The sequence below is a fragment of the Pelodiscus sinensis genome, chromosome 7 (assembly GCF_052426305.1).
Source record: "Pelodiscus sinensis isolate ZL-2025 chromosome 7, ASM5242630v1, whole genome shotgun sequence".
Classification (NCBI taxonomy): domain Eukaryota; kingdom Metazoa; phylum Chordata; order Testudines; family Trionychidae; genus Pelodiscus; species Pelodiscus sinensis.
In genome coordinates this window covers 77,219,948-77,246,185 of record NC_143058.1, presented here as the reverse complement: position 1 = coordinate 77,246,185, position 26,238 = coordinate 77,219,948, and the positions used below count along the sequence as shown (strand labels likewise).

General features: G+C 46.2%; 2 protein-coding genes across 2 annotated transcripts in view; one reads left to right on the top strand and one right to left on the bottom strand.

The window, feature by feature from the left end:
* DYTN (dystrotelin) overlaps positions 1-7,246 on the top strand; it is a 43,986-nt gene extending 36,740 nt beyond the window's left edge. The window contains exons 13-15 of the mRNA XM_075934356.2: positions 1,045-1,204; positions 5,276-5,777; positions 6,619-7,246. Coding sequence (XP_075790471.2) covers positions 1,045-1,204; positions 5,276-5,777; positions 6,619-6,722 — 766 coding nt within the window. The 3' untranslated portion in view covers positions 6,723-7,246. The remainder of the gene's footprint in view (positions 1-1,044; positions 1,205-5,275; positions 5,778-6,618) is intronic.
* Positions 7,247-13,417: 6,171 nt separating this feature from the next.
* FAM237A (family with sequence similarity 237 member A) lies at positions 13,418-25,940 on the bottom strand. The gene is made up of 3 exons (XM_075934355.2): positions 25,813-25,940; positions 21,573-21,994; positions 13,418-14,835 (listed from the first exon to the last, which is right to left on the bottom strand). Exons 2-3 carry the CDS (start codon positions 21,979-21,981, stop codon positions 14,687-14,689), a joined length of 558 nt encoding a protein of 185 aa, XP_075790470.1. The 5' UTR covers positions 21,982-21,994; positions 25,813-25,940; the 3' UTR covers positions 13,418-14,686.
* Positions 25,941-26,238: the final 298 nt, after the last annotated feature.

The window sequence follows — 26,238 nt, the reverse complement described above, 5'->3', positions numbered from 1 at the left end:
AAAAGTTTTTCCGTTAAAAGTATTTGCGCAAGAGAGCATCTATACTGGCATGTGCCTTTGCGCAAAAGATGTGCTTTTGCGCAAGAGCATCCGTGCCAGTGTAGACGCTCTCTTGCACAAGAAAGCTCCAATGGCCATTTTAGCCATCAGGGCTTTCTTGCCCAAGAAATTGATGTTACCTGTCTACACTGGCCTCTTGCGCAAGAACACTTGTGCAAGAAGATTTATCCCTGAGTGGGAGCGTCAGAGTATTTGCGCAAGAAGCCCTGATTTTATACAGTAGAACAGTGGTCCCCAACCTTTTGGGGCTGCCGGGCGCCTGAGGGCGAGGCCGCTCACTTTGCAGCCTCGCCAGTGCCCTCCTCCCCGCTGACTCTGATAGAGGCAGCAGCGCGGGAGGAGGTGGATAGGGGGTGTCAGGTGGCACCGCAGAGCTGGTGCTGGGGGGAACCAGCTTTTAAGTCAGCTTCCCCCAGCACTGGCTCCTACTCCTCCTTTGCTACATCTGATACAGGGGCAGCAAGGAGGGGAAATGAGAATAGTCGACTAGATTAATCGATAAACCTAGGCAGCAGGGGGCAGCAGCAGGCACCAGCAGAGCGGATGGGGTGAGGGGAGGATGGGAGAGATTGTGGCAGAGGGGGAACGGGAGAGGTTTATAACTTGGATGCCATGGTGGCGCGTCCAAACAAGTGCACATGACTCAATATCGATGCACAAAACAAAACTCACTCTGCTCACGGATGGAAAATCTTAGAGGGAACACTGCCCAGTACCACCCTGGCTGCACCTTTTCCATCTTCCCATGTCTTGGGCTTCCTAGAATGTACCTTGTGCCTACACTTGCTATGGAAACAGCTTAGCTCTTGGAATACTAGCCCCTGCGTTGGGGTATTCCCGGAATGGAAAGGTTCTTATGCCTGTGCTATGGCCCTTTTGCACCAACCCCGCTGCAACACTTGTTCTCTCTCATACCCTTCTTAAGGGAATTTTCATGGAAGGTAATTTAATCCAGTAAATGTGGACCCTCTCTGTTGCCTGCAGGTATCTCAGAAAGCAGTTAAACAAATGGAAAGACAAGATGCTGCTCCTCCACAACACCCAGGATGACAAAACCTGCCAACAAGAAGCATTGCTCCAAGTCCTGATAGCAAACCATGAAAGCACGCAGGCAGAGCTGCAGCAAATGAGACTGGAAATAAAGGTAGACCAAATGCATCAAGAATTGTAGCAATTTAGTTATTGGCATACTCTGACCACTGTTTTTCAAGCACACCATAATTATCTCATGGTTATTTTGTACTTCCCCTGTTGTCTCTTGTCTTATAGATACAGGTACATAGATAGATTGTAAGCAGGGACTCTTTTTGTTCTGTGTTTGTGAATCAGGGGCTTATTGTGCTAGAGGCTGTACAATGGGGCTCCAGGCACTACAAATAAATAATAATAATGATGATGAGTGAGAGCATGCTTAGAGAAATTCTAACCATAAAAAAGTCTTGAAAAAGAATTGCTCAGTACATCTTAAGCAAAACTGGACAGTTCTGTCTAAAGAACAATCTTGTCAAGTGATAAGAATTAGAGATCTAGTCTGGTAATTAAAGAAAGGCTTTCCTGGATGTGGATCAATACCTTATTTTGGCTTTTTTTCTTTCTGAGCATTTTAATTCTGATCCATTTAAAGTAACCCTGGATTTCTATAGTTGAAATGATGTTCTCACTTCAAAATATTAGTTCATGTGCCATGCAAATACATCTCATCTTATAGTTGGATATATATACACTTTGTTTGCATGAGTCATACACACACACACAAATATGCATGTACACATTGCATGGGGGATGCTCTCACACACACAATTTGATTTTCATAGTTAAATTCTTTTAGAATGATTTTCCTGAAATTTAAATCTTGAGCTACTATGTTTTCCTCCTTTTACAGGCACAGTAAGACAATGTACATCTACACAGCAGCGTTATTTCGGAATAACTGACGTTATTAAGCTATTTTGACTTAAGCTATGCCATTGTCATAACTGAAGTTGCATAGCTTAATTCAACTTTAGCTCTGCTGTGTAGAGGTGCCCATACTGCATCTTGAGACTGAAATCACAATAAGTAGAGACATTGAAAATTGGGGAAATGAAACTTGTGTACAATATAATAAGACACAATACACTGAACACAGCTAAGTAAAAGAAGCACTGAGAGACAAAAAGGAATCCTTTAAAAAGTGCAAGTTAAATCCTAGTTAGGAAGGACAAAAAAGAATTTGAAGAACAGCTAGTCAAAAACTCAAAAAATAATAGCCATACAAATTTAAATACATTAGAAGCAGGAAGTTTGCAGAACAACTAGTAGAACCATTGGACAATGCTAAAGGAGCACTTCAGGAGAATAAGACCATTGAGCAGAAATTGCAATCAGTTCATTGCATCAGTCTTCATAGTTGAGGATCACAGACTCATGGGGTTGGAAGACACCTCAGGAGGTCATCAAATCCAACTCCCTGCTAAAAGCAGGACCAATCCCAACTAAGTCATCCCAGCCAGAGCTTTGTCAAGCCAGGACTTAAAAATCTCCTGGGTTGGAAATTATACTACCCCTCTAGGTAACCTATTCCAGCGCTTCACCGCCCTCTAAGTAAAATAGTTTTTCCTAATATCCAACCTAGACCTCCCCCACTGTAACTAGAGACCATTGCTCCTCGTTCTGTCATCTGTCACCACTGAGAACACCTAGCTCCATCCTCTTTGGAACCCCCCTTTTAAGCAGTTGAAAGCTGCAATCAAATCCCCCCCTTCACTCCTCTCTTCTGTAGACTAATTAAGACCAAATCCCTCAGACTCCCTTCATAAGTCATGTGCTCCAGCCCCCTAATCATTTTCATTGCCCTCTGTTGGACTTTCTCCAGTGCATCCCTGTCTTTTCTGTAATGAGGGCCCCAGAACTGGACACAATACTCCAGATGTGGCCTCACCAGTGCTAAGTAAAGGGGAATAGTTACTTCTGTCTATCTGCGGGCAATGCTCCTCCTAATGCATCCTAATATGCCATTAGCCTTGGCTACCAGGGCACACTGTTGACTCATATCCAGCTTCTCATCCACTGTAATCCCCAGGTTCTTTTCTGCAGTCAGTGCCAGTCGGTCCCCAGGCTGTAACAATGCTTGGGATTCTTCCATCCTAAGTGCAGGACTCTGCACTTGTCCTTGGTGAGCCTCATTAGATTTATTTTGGCTCAGTCCTTCAATTTGTCTAGGTCACTCTGGACCCTATCCTTACCCTCCAGCACTTCTACCTCCTCCCCCGCCCCCAATAACTTAGTGCCATCTGTGAACTTGCTGAAGGTGCAATCCATCCCCTCATCCAAGTCATAAAGATGTTGAACAAATCCAGACCCAGAACTGACACTTGGGGCATTTTGATTTACACCAACCACAACCAGACATCGAGCCATTGATCACTACCCACTGAGGCCGAGAATCTGGCCAGCTTTTTATCTACTTTATAGTCCATTTATCCAATCAGTAGCTCTTTAACTTGCTGGCAAGAGGGAGACCATATGAAAAGCTCTGCTAAAGTCAAGATATATCATGTCCTCTGCCTTCCCCATATCCAGAGAGCTGGTTACCTTATCATAGAAAGTTACTGGTCAGGCATGACTTGCCCTTGGTGAATCCATGTTGACTGTTCCCAGTTACTTTCCCCTCTTCCAAGTGAGCTTGTTTAGTCTGCAGAAGAGAAGAGTTGGGGTGGGGATTGATAGCAGCCTTCCACTTCTTGAAGGGAGGTTCCAAAGAGGATGGGGAGAGGCTGTTCTCAGTGGTGTCAGATGACAGAGGGTATGTCTACACTACCACCCTAGTTCGAACTAGGGTGGTTAATGTAGTCATTCGAAGTTGCAAACGAAGCCCGGGATTTAAATATCCCGGGCTTCATTTGCATCTTGCTGGGCGCCGCCATTTTTAAATCCCCGTTAGTGCAGACTCCGTGCCCACGGCTACACGCGGCATGGAGTAGGTAGTTCGAATTAGGCTTGTCACGTTACTCCTTGTCAGCATGGCGGTCAGTTTCTAGCGAAGTGCCCCAAGGTTCGGTTCTAGGACCGGTTTTGTTCAATATCTTTATTAATGACCAGGATGAGGGGATGGATTGCACCCTTAGCAAGTTTGCGGATGATACTAAGCTGGGGGGAGAGGTAGATACACTTGAGGGCAGAGATAGGGTCCAGAGTGACTTAGACAAATTGGAGGATTGGGCCACAAGAAATCTGATGAGGTTCAAAAAGGACAAGTGCAGAGTCCTGCACTGGGGACGGATGAATCCCAAGCATTGTTACAAGATGGGGACCAACCAGTTAAGTAGTAGTTCTGCAGTAAAGGACCTGGGGGTTACACTGGATGAGAAGCTGGATATGAGTCAACAGTGTGCCCTTGTAGCCAAGAAGGCTAATGGCATATTAGGGTGCATTAGGAGGAGCATTGCCAGCAGATCTAGAGATGTCATCATTCCCCTTTATTCGGCTTTGGTGAGGCCACATCTGGAGTATTGTGTCCAGTTCTGGGCCCCCCACTACAAAAAGGATGTGGACGCATTGGAGAGGGTCCAGCAGAGGGCAACCAAAATAATTAGGGGGCTGGAGCATATGACTTATGAGGAGAGGCTGAGGGAGTTGGGTCTGTTTAGTCTGCAGAAGCGAAGAGTGAGGGGGGACTTGATAGCAGCCTTCATCTTCCTGCAGGGAGGTTCCAAAGAGGATGGAGAGAGGCTGTTCTCTGTAATGACGGATGGCAGAACAAGGAGCAATGGTCTCAAGTTGTGGTGGGAGGGGTCCAGGTTGGATATTAGGAAAAACTATTTCCCTAGGAGGGTGGTGAAGCACTGGAATGGGTTACCTAGGGAAGTAGTGGAGTCTCCATCCCTAGAGGAGTTTAAGTCTCAGCTTGGCAAAGCCCTGGCTGGGTTGATTTAGTTGGGATTGGTCCTGCCTTGGGCAGGGGGCTGGACTTGATGACCTGCTGAGGTCTCTGCCAGCTCTATGGTTCTATGATGCTATGATTCTATAATTAGACAAAACAGATAAAGGAAACAATATTATCCTCTTTTTAGAGGTGAGGAAACTAAGTCATGGAGATTCACTGATGGGAAGGAACTAAAACCAGATCTCTTGAATATCATTTCAGTTCTTTAACCACAAGACCATCCTCCCTCTTTAATGGCCTTTGTATCAGGCTTTGTAAAAAAAAAGGTTTCCTGTGTTGTGTTCATTTTAGGCAATGTTACAGCCACCAAACCAGTCTTCATTTGTATTGCTCCAAAATATGATGCCAAAAAGTGAGGACCCGTGGGAGGAAAGAAAACTTCATAGTGGATCAGATTCGGCTTTGGCAAAGCCTATGCCCACTAGCTGCACTGAGTGGAAGTCCCTGTCTCGCTCCTCTGCAGAAAAAAGGCAGCTACCACAGACACAGACTAAGCCAGTAGCAATGAACCCAGGATCATCAGGCACCGCTTTGGGGTCAACACTCCTGCAGAATGGCAATCCCTTAATGAGAGAGCATGAAAAATCAAAAGAGAAAGGGATTCCTCAGACAGATTGGGAGGGGAAATCACAACCTGAAAATGCCAGCAACCTTCCCCAAGGAATTATGCCCAGAGCTTGTAGTCCCATCGCAGCAGAAGTGCCATTTAATGAGAAGGAGATGAGTGAAGAGGAGGAACTTAAGAAGCTACGGCTGAAGCTGAAGGATGCTTTGTGTCTCCAACTGCAACCAGGTAAGAATTTTAAAGTCAGAGCCTGTACTGAGCAAATATTGTTCAGTCTTTCTCTGTCATTATATTTCACTTTTGGAAATGTTTCGGAGGTTCAGCAGGTTTGTTCCCTAGAAGTGTGTGCTCATTTTCTTGACTTCCCCAAGAATTTGAATTCTCATCTGAATTTCTTTCACTGATTCAAAATTAGTCTAAAAAGGACGGACACAAAGTTCACATCCATTTTTCAGAAGAGGGGATGTGCCTTCATATCTCCTTTTTGCAGGAGTCCCATCATAGTAATGATGGCACCTGCTGTTTTTCATCAATCTGAATTTAATTTGATGAGATTTGTTGCGTAAGTGTCTTTTGTTTCTAGACATGCAGTAACTAACCCTTAACATTACCAGAGAACTTTTACAGGGAAATCTGAAATTCATGGCAGACAGTCAGTCTCAGTGTTCCCAGGGAGTAACCTGGGATTCTGAAGAATCTGTAGTAATCGGTCTCTCTCTGACCAGAAGTGGCTAGATTCACAGGTCATCTGCATTACAATGGATGGGTTTTCAAGGGCAGAGGGAAGCTGGATGTGAGAAAAGATAAAATAATTATGTAAAAATGAGCTAGGATGATTTAAACATAATTTAAAACTGCTTATATTCTGAAATCAATAACATTCTATTAAGCCTTATGCCAGGCCAAGGCACTTTCAGCAAGCCTTACTTTCAGTAATGAGGATATAAGGAGGAAAGCCAGAGGATAAAGCCGTTTATCCCCCCTCCACAGTTACCTTGAATTGGAGTTTGAGAGTCATTCAGGGATTTTGCTGCATTCAGGTGTTCTGAAAGAGTTCTTTTTTTTCCAGCTCAGCAGTCTGCTACAAAGCACAATCTGCTCTCCACATCTGAGCATGTTTGCAGGTCCTTCTCTGACCTTATCAACCATGTGACTTTGCCAGCTTGGAAGTAATGGGATGCCAGTATTAGCCTTACTACTTCACTGTACTGTTGCCCAGGTAATTACAGCCATGTGTCATCTCTAAAGATGCTCAGATATTGAACTGTCGTAATCTAACGGAATTTAGTCTTCTGTGGTGTTAGAGAAGGAATTCTCCCTTCGATAAGTACCATGTATTCCTAGACTATTCCTAAAATAAAGAAAATATAGAGCCACGTCTTGGCCAATGCACATCAATATGTTTCCATTGACTTCAGTGAATCTATGCTATCATACACAGTTGATGATGTGGCCTGTACTATCTTTTCATTACTATAATATCTGATAATTGCTTGTGTTTTGGGAAGCGGTATTCTTTTCCCCCACATGCACATGTGGCAGATAACATATCAATGAGACTGGTGAGCTAAAGCTATCCACATTGTATCAGTTTGAGAAGCACGGAATAGAAGGAGTAAATCCTTAGTTGTCCATCTTCTCCAAGTGCCCATTGTCTCTAATATCTGACAGTTAGGTGTTTTCATTTTTCTAAATTAGCGACTTAATTGGTGAGAAGGAAGATCTATGAACAAATTAGAAGCAGTTCATTTCTTAGAAGCCCCTTCCCTTACTTAATATGTATATATAAAAATAAACCTGGAACTGTTAAAGAGCTTAATGTTACTCAAAGCACTTTGAACACTAGAAAAGAAAAATGTTTGTTTTTCTTTTGTTACTAGCAAGTGTAGTCGCAGAGTCATCTGCAAACAAGTTCTGAATATATTTCCAACACATTCAGAACATTGACAGTAATTAAGGGTGGTGTTTGTACGTGGAGGCTATGTCTACGCTACAAGGTTTTTGTGCAAAAACCAGTGGAGCATCCACACTTCAAGCGCATTTTTGTGCAAGAACTTTTACAGTAAAATGGCAGGACAGAGGGCTTTTTGCACTATAGTCATTCCTCTCCCCACGAGGAGTAACTCCTTTTTGTGCTACAGCTCTTGCGCAAAAAGGTCTGTGGACTCTCCAGAGGGGTTTTTGCACAAGAACTGGCCTCCCGGACAAAACACGGGTGGCCTCTTGGATGCTCAGTAGCAGGCAATCACAACTCTCTTGTTCCTGTCTGCTGGCCCCTCTTAAAACTGCAGGCACCCTGCACAGCCATTCTGGCAGGAAGCTTGCCCACAGCAGGTGCCTTGGCCGTGTGGCTCTCTGTCGGCGAAAATGGCAGGGCAAGCAGGTGCCCAAGACCCCCCTGACCCTGCCAAGGAGCACCCACAGGGCTCCCTGGACCACCCCCCCCCCCCAGGGGAAGCAAGTGCTGTGCCCCAGTTTGGTCATCTGGAGAAATCATGACCCTCCTCAAATTGTGGGACAAGGAGGAGTTGCTCCAGGAACCCCGGGCAAAGAGGCGCAGAGCCAAGATCTACTTCCACATGGCCACATTCCTGACGGAGCGAGGACCAGGTCCGGGCCAAGGTGAAGGAGCGCCGTCAGGGATATGTGAGGGCGGCGGAGTGGAGGGGGCGCTCAGGGGCAGGACCCCACACTTACCCCTACTATAGGGAACTCCACCGCATCCTGGAGAGGGGAACCCTCTTCCGCCTTCATCCTGGTGGACTCCAGGATGGAGCAGCCTGTACTCCAGGGCTCCGGAGCCTGTACCCGAAGCGGAGGAGCCAGAGGTGCAGGTCCAGCCCCCGACGGAGGAGGAGGAGGAGAAGGATGATGATGACTATCAGGACAGCAGAACCATTATTCTGTCCCTAGAGCCAGTCCCTGCCAGCCTGAACATCTCCCAGGCCGCCTCGGATCTTCAGGTACATTGGTGCGCACGCGCATGTGCACACGCACGCACACACACACGGCGGGGGGGGGCACACAGTGTCTCACAGGCTGTTAGGCCAGCATATGCTGCTGCAGTCTTTGCACGTGCAACCACGTGCCTGGGAGCCTGCTGCAAGCCTCATGCCTGGCCACAGAAGTCCTGCCCCCAGCGGGGAGGGGGTGTGCAGCCAGCTGCAAGCAGGCTAGCTGCAAGGGTGCAGGCATGACCCCACACACGCCCTGGACCATTGCACACAGCACATAAGCATGCCTGCATGTGCAAGGAAGCAGTCGCTCACACACACACACCACAGCAAGCTGCAACTGTGTGCGCACATCCCAGGAAGGGACAGGCTGCACACGGCTCCTCTGCTGCCCATGAGGGATCCCACTCTGACTGCACACTTCCCTTGCCTCCTGTGTGTGTGCGGGGGGAGGGCTAAAGAGAGCAGCACAGTCCTCTGACCACCTCGGGGCCCCTGGGACATAGGCGAGCTCTGCAGGCCACACATGACCTTGCACCTGGGACATCCCTCTCCTTTGGGCCGCGGACTGGTGTGGGCGCTGCTCACACAGGAGGGCATGACCTCAGGTGTGAGTGTGTGCAGGGAGGACTGACTGCCCTTCCCTATTGTGTCTTCTCCACAGCCAGACCAGCTAGGACTGAGGGCCATGCCAGGCCACTGCAGTGCTTAATGAATAAGTCGGCCCTGGATCACTTATCGGTGAAGTAAGAGTGCTATACCAGCTGAGAATCTACCCCTGAGAAACCAAACTTTAAGCACAAGAGACTGTTCATGGCTTTAAGGACTAGAAAAAGAACTCAGCATGCGGGAAATTAGTGCGCTATCGGAAGAAGATAAAGTAAAGGAGTTCATATGCTCAAACAGAGCTCCATAAATAATGCAGCAACATTTACACCGATTGAAACATGGAGATTAACAAAGAGAAGCAGTCTTTTAAGGCTGCCTAGAAAAGTTCTGTTTTTTAGAAGTCTTTAATGAGATTATAAAGCAACACGATGAAGAGGGCTTTCTGACTCAAATTAAGATGAATAGAAAGTTTTCCTTTGGCAGGTTCTCAGCTAGCCACTCAAGAGACCTTTAAATTAGTGATCATGGTAACAAACATTCCTAACTGTTCTTATAGGCTTTGGTCACAGAAGTATCAAATCATGCTTAACAGATGTCACACAATACATATGATGAATGAAGGGAAGGAGCTAACGGACATTAAAGATCAGATACTAGTTGGCTGGTGATAATACAAGAAGAAATGGAAGAAATGGCAGAATAGTAGGGACCAATAGGATGACAGTACAGCTGTATCCCCATAAAGAGAGACAGAAGGAGGGGGGGAGCGAGCTAAGAACTGGATAGGATCTTAGTAGCCTTAGCAATAGCAACAATATAGTACATAGTCCTGTTTGCCTTGGACAATATACTTGATGGCTCCAGATTACAACATAAAGAAGGACATTTTCATATGGGACATAGCTATTTGGTTGCTCACTTCCCAATGAATAAAAGGGACTAAAGACGGAAGCTTTAACTTTGTTTTTACTCAGGTTTGCCACAGGTCAGCTCACACTGAAGTCTGAGACTTGGCCAAAGAAAAATCTGAGTGAGGACTTCAAGGTTTGCACTTTCAAGTTTCAAATGGATGAATCCCCATGCATTCTACTGACACTTCACCCCCAGAAGTGATAACAGTACTCACTGAGGCTACGTCTACACTACGAGTTTTTTCAGCAGTGTAAAAAGAAGCAGTATGCACTCTTTGGGACAGGCATAAGGATCTTGTGAAAAACAGGGTTTTTGCACAAAAAGGAAACGTCCATACTGCTTCTTTTTGTGCAAAAACCCCTTGCACAAAAAGAAATGGCAGAAAATATGCTAATGGTGTTGTGACTCATGCTAATGAGTCCCTCGTTAGCATATTTTCTGCCAAAAAAGCTCGTAGTGTTTTATTTCAAGTTTAAGATGAGTAATTAGCGATATGCTAATGGAGTATCTTATCTTGAATCTATTTTGAAATAGCTTATTTTGTCATTTGGCACTGTCTACACAGCACCAAATTTTGAAATAACGCACTATTTCGAGCCATCCCTTAACCGTCATGCAACGAGGTTTACCGGGATAGCAAAATAGCATGCTTGTTATTTCAAAAAATATTTTGAAATAATGGATCTGGTATCCCGAAATAGCTGTGGAGTGTAGATGTCCCCTTTATCATGGATACATCTGTGGAGTGTAGATGTACTTTATCATGGTAGGATTGAGGAATAATAAGGAAAAGGCAGCAGCTGCTTACAGCACCTGTGGCTCACAGCAGAGCAACTCGTGGGGTGGCAGGATGTGGTGGTGTCAGGCTGGCAGGGAGGCAGCTATATTTCTTCTTACTACATATTAGCTGCACTTCCACTCACTGCAGTAGTGTTGGCCATTTTAACCATAGAGCTTTCTTGCACAAGAAACCCCTGCCACGCGTCCACACTGCCCTCTTGCGCAAGAGAGCTTACACTTGTTAGACAAGAACGTAGCTCTTGTGCAAGAACCCCTCTCTTACCACGCTTTACTGTAAATCTTCTTGCGCAAGAGCAGGCGGGCAGTGTGGATGCTCTGCGGAAGAACCCGCCAGTGTAGACATAGCCTCTTTGTAGTTTGCACTGACCCCTTCACGGCAGGCATCCCTAGGTCTGATTAAATCACTATATTGGGAGCAGCTGGTACACAGCTATTACCCTCTCAGGCAAGGCTGGGCCCAACTCCTCTTAAAGCACAAACCAACCTGTGACAGGATCCAAATGTAGAGTCAGTGAATCTATAGAAAGCATTAACATCATCTTACTTTCAGTGCCATTAGGTTATATTTTCATGCCAAGCAATTGAGCTCAAGTAAAAAACAAACAAGACCTAGCCTATGAAATGGAATGAAGCTCTGAGGTCTTCAGACAGGAGGAAATGCCTGAGGTAACAGTTCCTTCAGGAATTCATTACTGGCAAGTTTACATTTAATTGCCTCATTCTTTTATTTCAGCAAAAGTAATACCATGAATTGATTCCCTTACTGCAGCCACTTCCAGTCCTCTTCATAGTACCATGACCTCAAGTTATAAACTCAACTAGTCTTGCAACCCCACACCCACACAAACACCTTCCCCAGCCCATTACCTCCAAGGTTAAATGGCTGCTATTATTTCTTAATGACAGAAAAGAGCTGGTTGGTGGATTGGCCCGACACTGAATGTTGTCTTGGCCAGCAGTTACCTTTTGCCAACAGTCTTGCTATTCATCAGGAGAAAGGAGAGGGAGAGGCCTGTTGTTTCAGAATTAAATTATAGAAAATGACAATAGTCACTTCTTCCTGAAGGCCCCTCCTACTGCATGTCAGAGACAGCGAGTCTTCTGAGACTCTTCCTCCTGCTACTGACTTGGGAGACACAACCAGCTCTCCCCATTGTCCAATGACTATCCATAGTAATAACAAGTGCACGTGTACATATGTGTATGTCTTTGGCTCTGACTTGTCTTCATGGATGGTAAGTTCTTTGAGTGGGGTAAGTTCTTTCTTTCTATGTGTTTGTACAACACTCAGCACCATGAGGCCCTGATACCACAGTGCAAGAATGGTCCTGGCAACACGCCCAAGCAAATACTAGGGACACACTTTCAGGCTATAGTGACAGCCTGAAACAGTTAAAGCTTCTGAAAGCTGCTAAATACTTGACAAAAGGCAGTGCGGCTGCCCGAGCACAGCAAGCAGCAGCGGAGGTATAGCTGAGCTGTGCCAAGTACAAATCCTCAGGAAAGCCTTGGGTACATGCATGGCCCAGCTTAACTTATCCGATGCTGTTGGAATCCACGGTACTGTGGCTACAATGCTGTTCATACTCCTGCTACCTTGCAGAGAGCTAGTATGAGTACGCACACATGGGCAGGGGAGTCACACCTCTAATGTATAGTACCAATGTAGCTTAATAGTTTCACTCATTCAGCCAGGTAATAAAAACATGCCCTGTGACCTAAGCATCCCTTAAAACTGCCACAATTTTGAATATTAAATTCTGGCAATGAATTGCATATTTAATCAGTTTCAATTCATTGATCATTCAGTGCCATAGGTTGAACCTCTGGGGGCCAGGACTCTCTGGTCTGGCAACATCCACGGCCCGGCAGGACCACAGATGTTGCTGGACCCAAAGATCCCCAACTGCAGAGTTTGTCAGCAGCTGGCAGCCTTCAAGGCCAGTGGGCTGGGAGAAGGGAGCCTTGCCGGCCGGTTGATGCCAGTGGCCAGAGAGAAGCACCACCTGCTGGGGATGTGGAGCTCTGCTGGCCAGAGTGAGGCTATGCTGGCCGGGGTGCAGAGCCCTGCCTGTCTAAGTGAGCCCAGAAGCTGGAGAGAAGCCCGGCTGGCCAGGGACACAGAGCTGTGCTGACTGGAACCCGCGCCTGCTGGCTGAGGATGCAGAGCCCCGCTGGCAGCCTGGAGAGGTGCGCCACCAGTGGACTGGGGCAGCAGAGCCCAGCAGGTGGGGTGGGGGCAGTACACTGGCTGGGATATTCTCAGGAGGGGAGCCCCAGGAGAGCTGGAGGCCCGATCTCCCCTGGTTTGGCAAACTCAGTTGTTCAGGACCGCTCAGGTCCCGAGGATGCTAGACCAGGGAGGTCCAACCTGAAATAGTTTTGACTAAGTCTTGAAACTGAATAATGTTAACTTGAGGAAATTGTGATTTATCTGCAGGCAATCTAAAAACAGAAAAAGCAGCAAAATTTGTCAAATATTCAAATTATGTCACAAACAGGTAATAGAAAATTTGTTATCAAAAAAATTTTTTATTTAATGACTTTTCCCCACTCTAAAGATTAATTGCATGTTGTCAGTATTAACTTGGGTTAAAATTTCCAATTTTTTTCCAGTGAAAAACCAATACAATTTTTGGAGAGGGAGAAGGCATTGGTAAATACGTTTTGGGATTTTTTAATTTTTACATTTTTGTTGAAAAACTAGGAACTTTTCATGAAAATTTTTGAAAGGAGTATTTTGTTTGTTTTAACTTTTTGTGGAAAATATTTACTATTTTCCAACCACCTCTAGTAATGAGCCTACTTACCCTGTTCCCTACAATGTATCTATGAGTTCTCCATTCATGATAAGTATTTGGGATCCCAACCCTGATCCTGAGCTGCAGGGGCAAAGTCAGGTGGGTTCTGTACAGGGAAGTCAATTTACTTACCTGGGGTCGCAGAACAGCACTGGACCCTTTAACTTTGCTCTAGCTTCCCTTTTATCCACTTAACCTTGAGAACTGAAAAGTAACCGTGCGCACTGACTGTAACAGACGCAGAAAGCATTTGTATGTGAGTTTCTTTAGATTAGGATATATTTGTCTCTTTTGATTTTTGTTTCATTTTGGTTTCTTGTGGCCTGCTCCTGCTCCAGGGAAATCAAAGATAAAATGCTATTGAATGCAGGGGAGCAGGATGAGATGCTAGCAGTGGGAAACAGCTGCCATTGCACATCGTAAAAAATAGTGTGTGGAGAGTGTTGTTTATGAATGCTCTTCCTGAAATGTAAACTTTGAGGACATCTGTTCTCTCAAGGAATGGAGAATGTTTGGTTGGGTTTTAATAACCTCTGGAAGAAAAAAATGGAAGCTTAAAGCTTGGAGGTCCTGCTTTTGACTGCCTTTTCTTTTTATATAGGATAATATTTTGGCCACTGTTTGTGCCTTATATGCATACAAAATATAATTAAAACAGAGCAAGTGCAGCTACTTGGTCCCAGTCATGCAACTAAATCTATACAGGCAAAAAGCTGTTGAGTTCAGCGGAGGTCCATGTCGAGCCCCTGCTCCGCCTGGATATATCCAGTCACATAACTAGTCACCTTACTTCCCAGCAGCCCCTCTGATAAAACGTCAGTAGCTTATGTACATGCTAAGATGGCCAGCTGCGTATAAATCATGCAGTTTATTAAAGAGACAGTTCATGGGCATCATTTAAAAAAAGCTACGACAGTCCCCCAAGTGAAAGTTAACGCACAGGTACAGTGCTTATCGCTACACTCTACCGCCTCCTACAGCAGCTGTCCAATGAAGATTCAAAACCAAAACCAAACGAAAATTGTTTAAAAAACTATCCAGTGTACAGATAAATCTCAGACTAGACTAATTGTTTCCTCTTTATCCCTACCCCCCCAGTAACTCCTTGGAGTAATGCAGATCCACTCTTGTGCACATAGATGCTTATAAGGTCTTCAATCAGCTCTTTCTTGTTCAGCACCCGTGTCCTCTGATTGTGAGAAAATGTCCCTGGAAATTGGAGAGAGGAAAAAAAGAAAGGCACTTGAAAACATATCTGAGGAAATCAGGGTCAGCTTCCAAACAATGTAGGGCTGGCAGCCTATCAGGGTGCCCTCTAGCTGCACGCCTGCATGGCCACAAACCTGTTAGGCCTGCCCACCTCACCTGCAGAGCCGTGCAGCAGCACTCAGCCCCACTCACTTCCCTGCTGAACGGGAAGGTGAGTGGTGGTGGCGGTGGCCTGGTGCGTTCTGGTGGGGCCACGTGGTAGTGGGTGCTTGCTCTGCCCCCATTGGCTCTTGCTGGAGCCAGGGTACAGTGAGGCTGTCTCTGTTGGGACAACCTCACTGGCCCTGGTTCCAGCTACAGTGGGTGGCATGGGAGGCAGTGGTTGCTATGGTGGCCCCTGCCGGAGCTGGAGCCACATGGCAGGTGGTGGCAGCAGCTCCAGTGGCTGGTACTGGAGCCGCCTCGTGGCCTCCAAACCTATCCCCCAGCTCTCGGCTGCAGCACTGGCCAGATGGCCAGCCGCCAACCAGCAGTCCCGACTCCCTTATCCCAGGAGCTAACCAGCTGGCTGGGCGTGTTGGGCAGCACAGCCCCAGCTCCCTCCTTGGCTTCTGCTTGAGGGAGCTGGGAAGCCCAGCCCCAATGCTTCCTCCCATAAAGAGCTGCTGGCTGGTGAGGGGTCAAGCAGCCCAGCTCCATTTCCCCCACAGCGAGCAGCTTCCTGGGGGTCTGGGCAGCCCAGTCCTGCAAGAAGCCGCCAGAGGAATGGACAACCCAGCTCCAGCCACTCCCCAGCAAGGAGCTGCCACCTTCCCCATCCTGAGCTCTCCCCGCCCTAATTCCTACACCGCAGAGTCATGCACATTGTTAATTATCCCTTTGTTTAATATTTGTGTACAACAATTGAAATGTATGTCTATACATATAATTGTGTTAGTTACTAGTGGGTGCCACAGTGGTGCACATCAAACAAGCGCACAATGTCAATGTTGGTCCACGAGACAAAACTCATTCCACTCGTGGATGGGAAATCTTAAAGGGAACACTACAGCCTGGGTATCTTTCTTCCTCCATGTTTTGCCAGTCAAATATTTAAGATCAATGTTGTATCCAGCTAATCAGAGCCAATCATTGGCTTTAGATCCAGTGTTACAATGGGCAAAACTAAGGAAGTGTCCCTTCTGTTTTCAAGTATTCCTAGTTCGCAAATTATTTGAAAATCTGTGTTTCCATTATGTGCCCTATCTTGGAGCCTTAGCATGAGCCATAAAAGACAATAATAGGCTTTCTCCTGGTAAAGAAGGCAGAATCATAATATTGTCTGTTGCTATCAGTCACAATCAGAACGGGATCCAAATCCTATTGCAGTTATTGAACTCTCACCATAATGATCCCTTACCATTTAATTCAGTAGGAATCTTGCTCTTTATTTGAATGAGCACAGGATGAGACCCAAAAGTCAGCGCACTGATTTTTTAAGTGCAGTTCTAGTCTGAAAAGTGGGACCCACCAATTCTATGCAGCTCCAGATCCTGATATATTAGATGTAAAACCTGAAGCTATGCCTCTACTGCAAGAGTGACCAGTATACCAGTTAGTCTGGGGCACCGCTATATCTTTCAATATACATGAATCCTAAGCATGCCTCTCATAATGTGATGGATTTCATCCAGTTCACTAAATGCTCCACTAACAACATGGGTGAAACCAAACCATCACTTAGCATTTCTGTCTTTTAGTTTTCTGCGTGCATTCAGTTGAGAATTATCAGCCATACATGAATACTTTTCACAAAACAATCACTCCGTATCTGATCTCTCAGGCCTCATCCGCAAAGAAAACCCATATAACACTTTCAAAAACAAGCCCAGGAGCTTAAATTCAGAACTTGCTAGATGCTAGAAGTTATGGTAGTAATAAAGACACTGCGGCTGCGTCGACACTGGCATGATTTTGCGCAAATACTTTTAATGGAAGAGTTTTTCTGTTAAAAGTATTTGCACAGGAGAGTGTCTATACTGGCATGTGCCTTTGCGCAAAAGCATCCATGCCAGTGTAGACGCTCTCTTGCACAAAAAGCTCCGATGGCCATTTTAGTCATCGGGCTTTCTTGCGCAAGAAATTGATGTTACCTGTCTACACTGGCCTCTTGCGCAAGAACAGTTGCACAAGAGGACTTATCCCTGAGTGGGAGCGTCAGAGTATTTGCGCAAGAAGCACTGATTTTGTACATTACAACGTCAGTGTTCTTGCACAAATACTCGCGGCCAGTGTAGACAGGCGGCAAGATTTTACGCAAAAGCGGCTTCTTTTGCGCAAAATCTTGCCAATGTAGACACAGCCTGGATTTATGGCTCATTGAAACAATCTGTAACACAGTAACTCCACTCCCCCCTTTTTTTGTCCTATGAATGTGGGGCTGTTAATGGGACACTTCACTTTGAGTGGTTCCTTGAGTGGACTGTGTGTCAAATATTTATGGTAAACAATCTGTTGTATTTGTACTTAGGTCTGACACTGAGGACCTATCCCAGAATTGAAGAAGAGCTTTATGTAGCTTGAAAGCTTGTCTCTCTCACCAACAGAACAAAAGAAAGATATTATCGTACCCACCTTGTCTTTCTAGGTAAAAGCAGAACCTTCTTAGTCAACAGATCTGGTCCCTATGTGTATTACAATTAGAATTGCTTATTTTAGGAACTCACATAATTTAATCTACATTTCACCTCCTACTAGCCCTGCAGAGCCAATATAGGTACGAGAGAACAAGCTAGATTAGTTTCATTATTTTGCACAGTCAGCAAGATGGCATGGTAAACCGGTAATTACAGCTTCATTTAATGACACCTGTACAAGAATCACAGACTCCTAGGGCTGGAAGAGATCTCAGGAGGTCATCAAGTCCAGCCCCCTGCCCAAAGAAGGACCAACCCCAACTAAATCATCCCAGCCCGGACTTTGTCAATCCCTGAAATCCTCTAGGGATGGAGATTCCACCACCTCCCTAGGGAACCCATCCCAGTGCTTCACCACCCTCCTAGGGAAATAGTTTTTCCTAATATCCAACCTCAACCTCCCTCACTGCTACTTGAGACCATTGCTCCTCATTCTGCCACCTGTCACTACTGCGAACAGCCTCTGTTCAGCCTCTCTGACTATGTCTAGGCTGCAGGAGTCTTTTGGAAGAAGCTTTTCTGGAAGGGATCTTCCCAAAAAACTTCTTCTGAAAGAGAGCGTCCACACTGCAAAAGTGCATCGAAAAAGCAATTTGCTTTTTCAACAGATAGCGTCCACACTGAATGGACGCTATCGCACATGTAAGCTCTGATTACTATGGACAGAGGGGCCACCAGGGCACCTGTGCTTTTTCCTCTTTCCTCTTCTTGTGGAAGAACTTCCTCTTCCCTGGCCACACACACATTTTTCCAAAAGAAAACGTCAGAAAAACCCCTCAGTTCTTTTGATTTTTTTTTTCAAAAGAACGCACTTGCAGGGTGGATATAATTGCAGGGTTTTTTTGAAAAATGGCCGTTTTCCCAAAAAGACACTGTAATGTAGACATACCCTCTGGAATGAAGGCTCCGATCAAATCCCCCCCTCACTCTTCTCTTCTGCAGATTAAACAAACCCAAATCCCTAAGCCTCTCCTCGTAGGTCATGTGCTCCAGCTCCCCATATCGTTTTCGTTGCCCTCCGCTGGAGGCATTGACCACTGTGGAAGTTGCATGGCTGTTTATGGAGGCAGAATTTGGACCTCATGCAAAAGTGTGAGAAAGAACCAGTGTACATTGAATTAGCAAGGCTGCAAATTAGAAAGGCCATCTCTGGACTTGTGAAGGGAACATGTTTGCCTTGGAGACAGAAAAAGGAAGCACTGGGGAGTCTTTCAGGTTTACACATACAGAGTCAAACTGTAAGTGAAAACCTGAAGGAAACTGTGGGGGCTGATTCTCCTGGACATTACATCAGCTCTGATTTTTACAGGACTTGTAAAATAGCTAAATGTAAGACCATACTGTAGAAGATATGTTCATATGCAGCCCTCACCTAAAACCACTGATTTCATGGGAGGAGGAAGTGAGGGAGAAATGTGAAAGTTGGTGTGAAGTTGGGCAATATGAAAAAATAGTGTTTGTTTGAAGGACTCTGAAAGGATTCAGCTTAAAGCATAATTAATGATCCCTTGAAAGGCAAACAATGTGCTAAAGTTACAGCGCAGTCAACTAATATTGCAGTGGGCATGAATTATTTGTGATATTATTTGCTATACCTGATGTGGAAAGGGATGGCTTTTTTGTGATGATATTGAACTTTAAGATGCTTATTAAAATACAATCTTTTAAATGGAGTCTACTGTGAGGATTCACCACCAGAAGCTAGTGTAGTAGAGCAAACAGGCCATGGTATTGTGATTCAAGTACCTTAGCTTATGCTTAGTTCTAACACTGACTTGTGGCAAAACCCGAGGCATGCCAATGAACTCTGTACCCCCAGGTTTCCCCATCTCTGAAATAGAGCTAATGTTTTCTCCACTCTGATATGTATAGAAGAACAGTGCCAAGTGGAGCTATAAATAGTGCTTCCTAAACCTCTTAGAAGAGCTGTAGTTAATCCTACTTTACATAAAAGCCCACTCTCTAGAATTGAGCAATAGAGAGTATTGATACAATTAGTGAAACTGATCACACTTGACTTTGGTACCCAAATCAGATTTGCTGGTAATACCTAGCTCTTCTGATCCCTACACCTTGGGCACATTATTAAGAAGGTAGCATTAGGTTGCATTTTCTAGCTGGGGTTCTCCAGCCCTGGCCCACACTGCTGCATGCAGCCAGATTTCCCCAGCCCTGTGCTGCCGTGGGTGATCAGGCTTCGCCAGCCCCGACCCCGCACTGTTGCTGGCTGTTGGGGTTCTCCAGCTCTGTGCTGCCACAGGCTGCCACAAGCGGCCAGGCTTCTTTGGCCCCTGAACCTGTGCTGCCGCGGGTGCCTGGGCTTCTACAGCTGCCGGCTCTGTGCTGCCTCAGGTGTCTGGGGTTTCCCAACCCACAGCTCCACTCTGCCATGGGCTGCCGGGGTTCTCCAGTCCCTGGTTCCCAGCACTGTTGTGGGGCTCCTCCAGCCATTAGGCTTTCGGACTCTATGGTCTAGGAGCATCTGTGGTCTTGCTGGCCCTCGGGATGTTGCTGGACCAGAGAGTACCAGTTTTCAGAGGTGCAACCTGTACATGGTAGTGGGGTATTCTCGATAATACTGTTATAACAGTTCTGAATCCATACTAATGGGCTGTCTACACATTGGCACTCTTTTCCAGAAAAGGGATGCTAATGAGACACTTCGGAATTGCAAATGCCGCGGGGGATTTAAATATCCCCCGTGGCATTTGCATGAACATGGCTGCCGCTTTTTTCCGGCTCGGGGTTTTGCCGGAGAAAAGCGCCAGTCTAGATGGGATCTTGCGGAAAATAAGCCCTTTTCCGGAAGATCCCTTATTCCTACTTCCTTTTCTGCAAGATCCCGTCTAGACTGGCACTTTTCTCCGGCAAAACCCCGAGCCGGAAAAAAGCGGCAGCCATGTTCATGCAAATGCCACGGGGGATATTTAAATCCCCCGCGGCATTTGCAATTCCTAAGTGTCTCATTAGCATCCCTTTTACAGAAAAGGGTGCCAATGTAGACACAGCCTTGTTGTATATTAGGATTAAATGGCATAAGCCATCAAAAATATTTTTAAAAGGTAAGACAAAGATCATTTCAGTAACCGAGTCTGAAAAAATACAATAGACATATGAAGAGAGAAATTTGGAATATTTTTACATTCTAAGAAAGCACCTGAAAGTTGCCTTGGCTCTCCCATCTAGACCCAGAATTGGACCATGAATTCATTCAAATGCTTGTAGTTCAGTTCAAACTAAAGAATCAGGCTTGCATGGTTTGTTATGCTTAAGAAGTAGCAGTTCAATTTCTCTCATCATTTGAAGATAACAATCTTCTTCTAACAATCGACTTTGGCTTTACTGACTAAGCAAGGCAAATACAAAGCTATGAACAACTTGACTTTAAGAAGCTACGAGACCTTGGATGACAGTTTAGACAGTTCTACAACAAAAATTAGACTGTCACAGTAGCAGTCTGACCACCACCAGCAGGTGCTAGTCAACAGCATTAAGAAATCAGATGGCCTGATTACAACTCACAAAACTAAGTAGATGTAAGAACAGAAGCAAAATATAAGTCCCTTTCTATGAATGTGTGCACATTGACTGTGTTGAAAAATCTCCATCCTTCTTTGTCTCATGTTGTATAGTATCAGTCTTAAGCGGAAGGGAATCCCTGTGTACTATAGGTATTAAGACTCCATGTAGCTTTTTCCCCTAGATGGTCTACGAGGCCCTGGCTGGAACTTGGAGACAGCTAGTGGCTGAAAAGTTTGCATGTTTAGTATCCTACCCCACAATGATTCCAATGGGACTGCTCAAGGAACAGGATACTAGTGAATAAGGCTGGCCTAGACCATCCATTACCCATAAAAGCATTAATAGGACAGTATATCTTCATGTGTTTGGTTATTAATCTAGCTTCCCTCCCTGTATTCATACATGTTTCAAATAGTCTGCTTCTACCTCTTCTTTTTAATCCCGGAGGGAAAGGTCAGACATCTGGTGTCTGAGCTTTACAAAGAGTGCTGCTGTTTCTCCACCTCTACGTGTGCATGCATTGGATAGAGAGCTAATAACCTTGCTTTCTCTCTGTGAGACGAGAATGCAGAGCTGTGATTTTCTCTTCAGCCTCTGCCAGTTGCCTCCTCCCTAGGCCATGGGTTCTGGAGAGCACACAGTCTACGTAGATATCCCAGAAGAGCTGGGCCAGGTCCCAGAACAGAGCCCCATGCTTCAAGTTCTCTGATGACTTCAGGAAGATCATAAAGTCCCAAAAGCCACTGACAGAGTCAGAAATACGTGGCTTCCTCATCTCCAGCAAGGCAGCAGAGGAGAACTCCCAGCACCGGGGATCAGCTCGACCAAGGGCCAGTGGATCATTTTGACTCTGGCAGAAGAAAGGAGTCACGCAAAATGCTCCCATGACTAGCAGAGAGCAGATAAGTCTCACATTGCAGTGAATTCTTCCTCTGTTTCCAGGATCCATTGTGTCACTGAAACTTCACAAAAAAAAAAAAGACATTGAAAAATCATCTAACCTTAATATGTTGCTGGGCTAAATGAAGGAATGGGATGGGTGAAGTCAAATCCTATTGCTTGTGTTGTACAGTGGGTTGGCATAGATGATCACATTGGCCCCTTCTTGCCTTAAGCTGGTATGTACTTTGTATATTAATTCAATTCCATTATATTTGATATCAACATTCCATTTTTTATCCAAAAGTTAAATCCACTAAAAACTAATTAAAAATGTCTTCTTATCTAAAACAGCAGCGTATCTGCTGATGTAAATTGGCCCCCATCCCTAGGAGTATTTTTATTTTAGAACACTTTCAAAATGTGTGTATCTATTAATTTTTGAAAAGCTCTGGAATGAAATATGAAGGTCATATTAAATGCACACCCATGTAGCCCAGAGGACTGTGACTCTTTCCTGTTGGTCTAGATTCAAGACGTTTGATACACACTTATTATTGGCTGCAAAGAGAAAATATTTGAAATCTGACCTTCCCATCAGCTGTCACCAAAAGATCACCACTCTAGTCAAGGCAAGAACATAAGTGCTGTTACTGGACCCTCCCTCCATCTGCTAAGGTCCTCTTAGGAGAAGTTCCACACCTGGGGAGTTAGATTCCCCCCCAGCATTCAGCCCTGCTACTTGGTTTGAGTACTGGAGGATGAGGGTGGGGGAAAATTTGTATCCTAATGTGACTTAACATTCTAGAAATTTACAGCAATTTATAAAGTAAATTAGGTGCCCATATAAAAAAGCTCTAGTTGGACCACCCTGGATCTGAAGTTCTACATGTTATCAGCAGAAAAAGGGTAACACAAGCTTTGTCACACTGCTCTGTAGCTGTACGAAACTCTGTCCTGAGTGCAGTATCAGCTCACCGCTTCTGCAGTGATGGTTTCATAAAGTTGATGCTTGTCTAATATAAATTGGACCCTTGTCAGTGTGAGACCAAAGCCACCAGGTTTGTAAAAGCACTTCTGCCTTTTATCCATTGCTGTACATAGGCACTGATTGAATCCTCTTTATGGACAGTCTCCACAGCTGAGTTTTGGCAGTGAGCTTAAGATGCTTTCAGGGTGGCCCTTCCCTATTATACCTCCTATTTTTGTGGTCTAGTGCAATATGTATCCTATCCATTTGCTCTGACAAAGTCAACTTCAAATCTTATCAGCTTTAAAAGAGTTGCAGCTGAAAGTCATTTCAGATGCTTCTGGTTCCCCTAGCAATTTGTGGCTTTAGTTACACTTTTCCTAAACCACCTCTTGCTTAGCAACAGGAAAAAGCCACATAATGCAAATCAGTGTAAGAGATGGTCCATAATGCAGGAGAAATAGTGAACTGGCTAGATTAAATTGTTCATAATCACTAGATCTTGTTAGCTGTGGATCTCAAAGCACTTTACAAGGGAGGTGTATCTTTATGCCCGTGTTATAGATACAGAAACTGAGGCACAAGTGGGCCAACTTACTGGGCCTCAATGCTTCCCAATAAAAGACTTTTTCTCCTTCAGTTCTAACAATCGCAGATGCGGGAAGTAATAGAAACACTCCAGATAGACATACAGTAGCTAAGCTGGCGTCCCTTTAAGGATGTTTGTCATCTGTTGGGGAAGCAATCTGGTGTGTGTACCCATATTAATCAGCCAGTGTAACAGCTGTTTCATTTCTGCACTTGGAAACCCTCCCATAATTCTAAGTTGCCATACTGACCACCGGAGAGCAATTAAAGAAGGACTCTGATCACTACCACGCTGGGCTAATTTTAATTGGTGACTTAGAGGTAAAAATGCTTTATTATCTATTCCCCCAAGCCAGACTCATCAAGCTGATGGATGTAAACTAAGAAATCTGAGTCTTGGCTTCATTTGTTTAGGAAAAAAGGTAAATATTTTTACAATTTTAAACATATTAAATGAAAAATTTCAACCAGTTTTAGAAGTAACATGAGAAAGCCCCAAAGTTTAGTCTTTACATGGAGTTCTGCTTACACTCCTCCCCTACCCCCCTCCTGACCAGTGTTTCCTCTAATATTTTCCATCCATGTATAGAATAAATTTTGATATGTGCACGGAGGCATATGTGGATGAGCACCACCAATAGAAACACTTGCTGCCAGCTATGGGCAGCTGTGAGTTCTCTGCTCATCAGTTGGGTGGCATTTGAATGTCTCCTGTCACATCACGGTTGCAGGTTTCACATGTCAGCTCACCTTCCTCAAACGTTAGCTATTGCACTCAGACACTGCCTACACAGCACCTCAGTTCTGAGAGAGTGTGTGCACTAAAATTCTTATGTTCTTACATTGCACATTCAATTTGCAGGAAAATTTTACAGACACCCTCCATTCCAGTCAGATATCAGTATTTTTATCCCCGTGTTATAGATACAGAAACTGAGGCACAGAATCCCTAATCCTCTGGTCTCCAACCTTATAAAGCATAAGATCACTTTTTGAATTTAAATACAATCCAGGATCTACCTCAGACCCCAAAACCCTTACCCTGCCTCCTTCCCTGTGGCCCTGAACTTACACCACTCCCTTTCCAAGGGCTCGCCCTGCTCACTCTGTGGAGATGGGGGACATGGAAAGAGAGAGGGGGACATCCTGACATCAGCACCCCCTTCTTCCACCCTGCACAGCAAGCAAGAGGTTCTTGGGGGCACCTCCAAGCAGGAGAGCAGGAGCAGCACACCAGTGAGGAGAGAGGCAGCTAAAGACAGCCTCCCAGCCAAACTTGTCAGGATCACCGGTCAGAGGCTCCTGGTTCTACCAGTAGATTCCGATCTACTGGTTGGTGACCACTGCCCTAATCTGCGAGCACATTTCCGTAGAAACTTGTTTCTGTCTAGAAAGCTTTCTGTAATGAACAACAACGTTCCACACATGTCAAATAGAGTTTGGAGTCACTTTCTGCTCTAAGAGACAACTCTTCTCACATTGCCCAAGCATCTAGCTTATAGGCAACACTGCTGTTTGCATCTTCTAGACCTTTCTTCTAAATTACTTTTCGTTATTTTGAAAGTCATACAACTTTTTGAAACAAAGTGATTTGTGCTATATAGACACTGAACACAGCAAATACTTAAAAGCAAATCAAGTCCCATAACATGAAAATATTCTCAGTACACAATTCCTACTGATGACAGGTAATATTCATCATATCCTCGCGTGACAAAGTCATGGAGGAGCTGGACACTTTCCCCAGGAAAAGATGCCCTCTTCCACAGTGAAAAAAACTGAGCCAAGTCTTGGAGCATAAATCCTTGTAGCTACGAGCCCCAGCTGGAGTGAACCTGGCTGTTCCCACAGGAAGTGAGCTTTTGGTCCCTTGGCATGGCAGGTACATTTGAGACGAGCTCTTGTTCTGGCTTCTATTCAGAGGAGATATTTAGTTGTACTGAAGTAGCAGCCAGAGGCCCGACCGCCAGCCTGGCCCTCGGGTGCTCGGCGCTGCGCACTGCATGACGGAGACGGGCTTTGCCCGGTGCCCGCTCGCTACACAGCCCGGTGGCTGATAGATAGTTATTGCAGGCAGCGCCCGACACGCGCCCATTCCCCGAGCAGAGGCACCGGCCGGGCTGGACCGACGCCCCGGCAGCCCCTTGGCAGCGCCGGGCGCCCCGGGACTGGCACGGGCGGGCGGACTCGCTCCCCCCCCCCCCCCGGCGCGGAGCTGGGGCCGGGGGTGCAGGTGAGACCCCCCCCCCCCCGCACACAGCGGCTCGCGGGGCGAGTCCGGGACAAAGCCTCGTGCCCGCCCCGCGCCCCGAGAGCCCCGCGCCCCCCCCCCTTCCCTCTTACCTGCGCCCGCTGCGCGTTCGGCTCCAGCTCCCGCCGCTCCCGCCTGGCGGCGCCTTAAGAAGGGGCGCGCGGCCCCCCCGGGCTACGTCAAGCGCCTGGTGAAGCCCCCCCCAACCCCGCCAGCTGCTGCGGAGCCGCCCCCGCCCCCCCCCCCCGCAGGCCCGGCCCGGCTGCCCACGGGTCCCGCTCCAGGCGCTGAGCCCCGGCCGCTCCCGCGCCCCCTGCCCCTGCCGGGGAGCGGGGTCCTGGGCTGGGGCCCTGGCTCGGCGGGGGGGAGCCCAGCAGGGCGGCCCCACCCCAGCGCCAGGGAAGCGGGGCGCAGCGGGGCGCTTGGCGCTGAAGTTCCCACCCAGGCTGCTGTAGCGCCGGGGGCTGGGACGGGGCGGGGAGCGCGGACTCCGAGCCGGCTGCAGACCCGGCGCGGGG

Excerpts from the sequence above, each read along its gene's own strand:
- FAM237A (XM_075934355.2), bottom strand. The coding sequence starts at position 21,981 with ATGGATCCTGGAAACAGAGGAAGAATTCACTGCAATGTGAGACTTATC. Across the intron at positions 14,836-21,572 it reads TCTCACAGAGAGAAAGCAAG|GGACATTTTCTCACAATCAG; the intron begins GTTATTAGCTCT and ends TCCAATTTCCAG.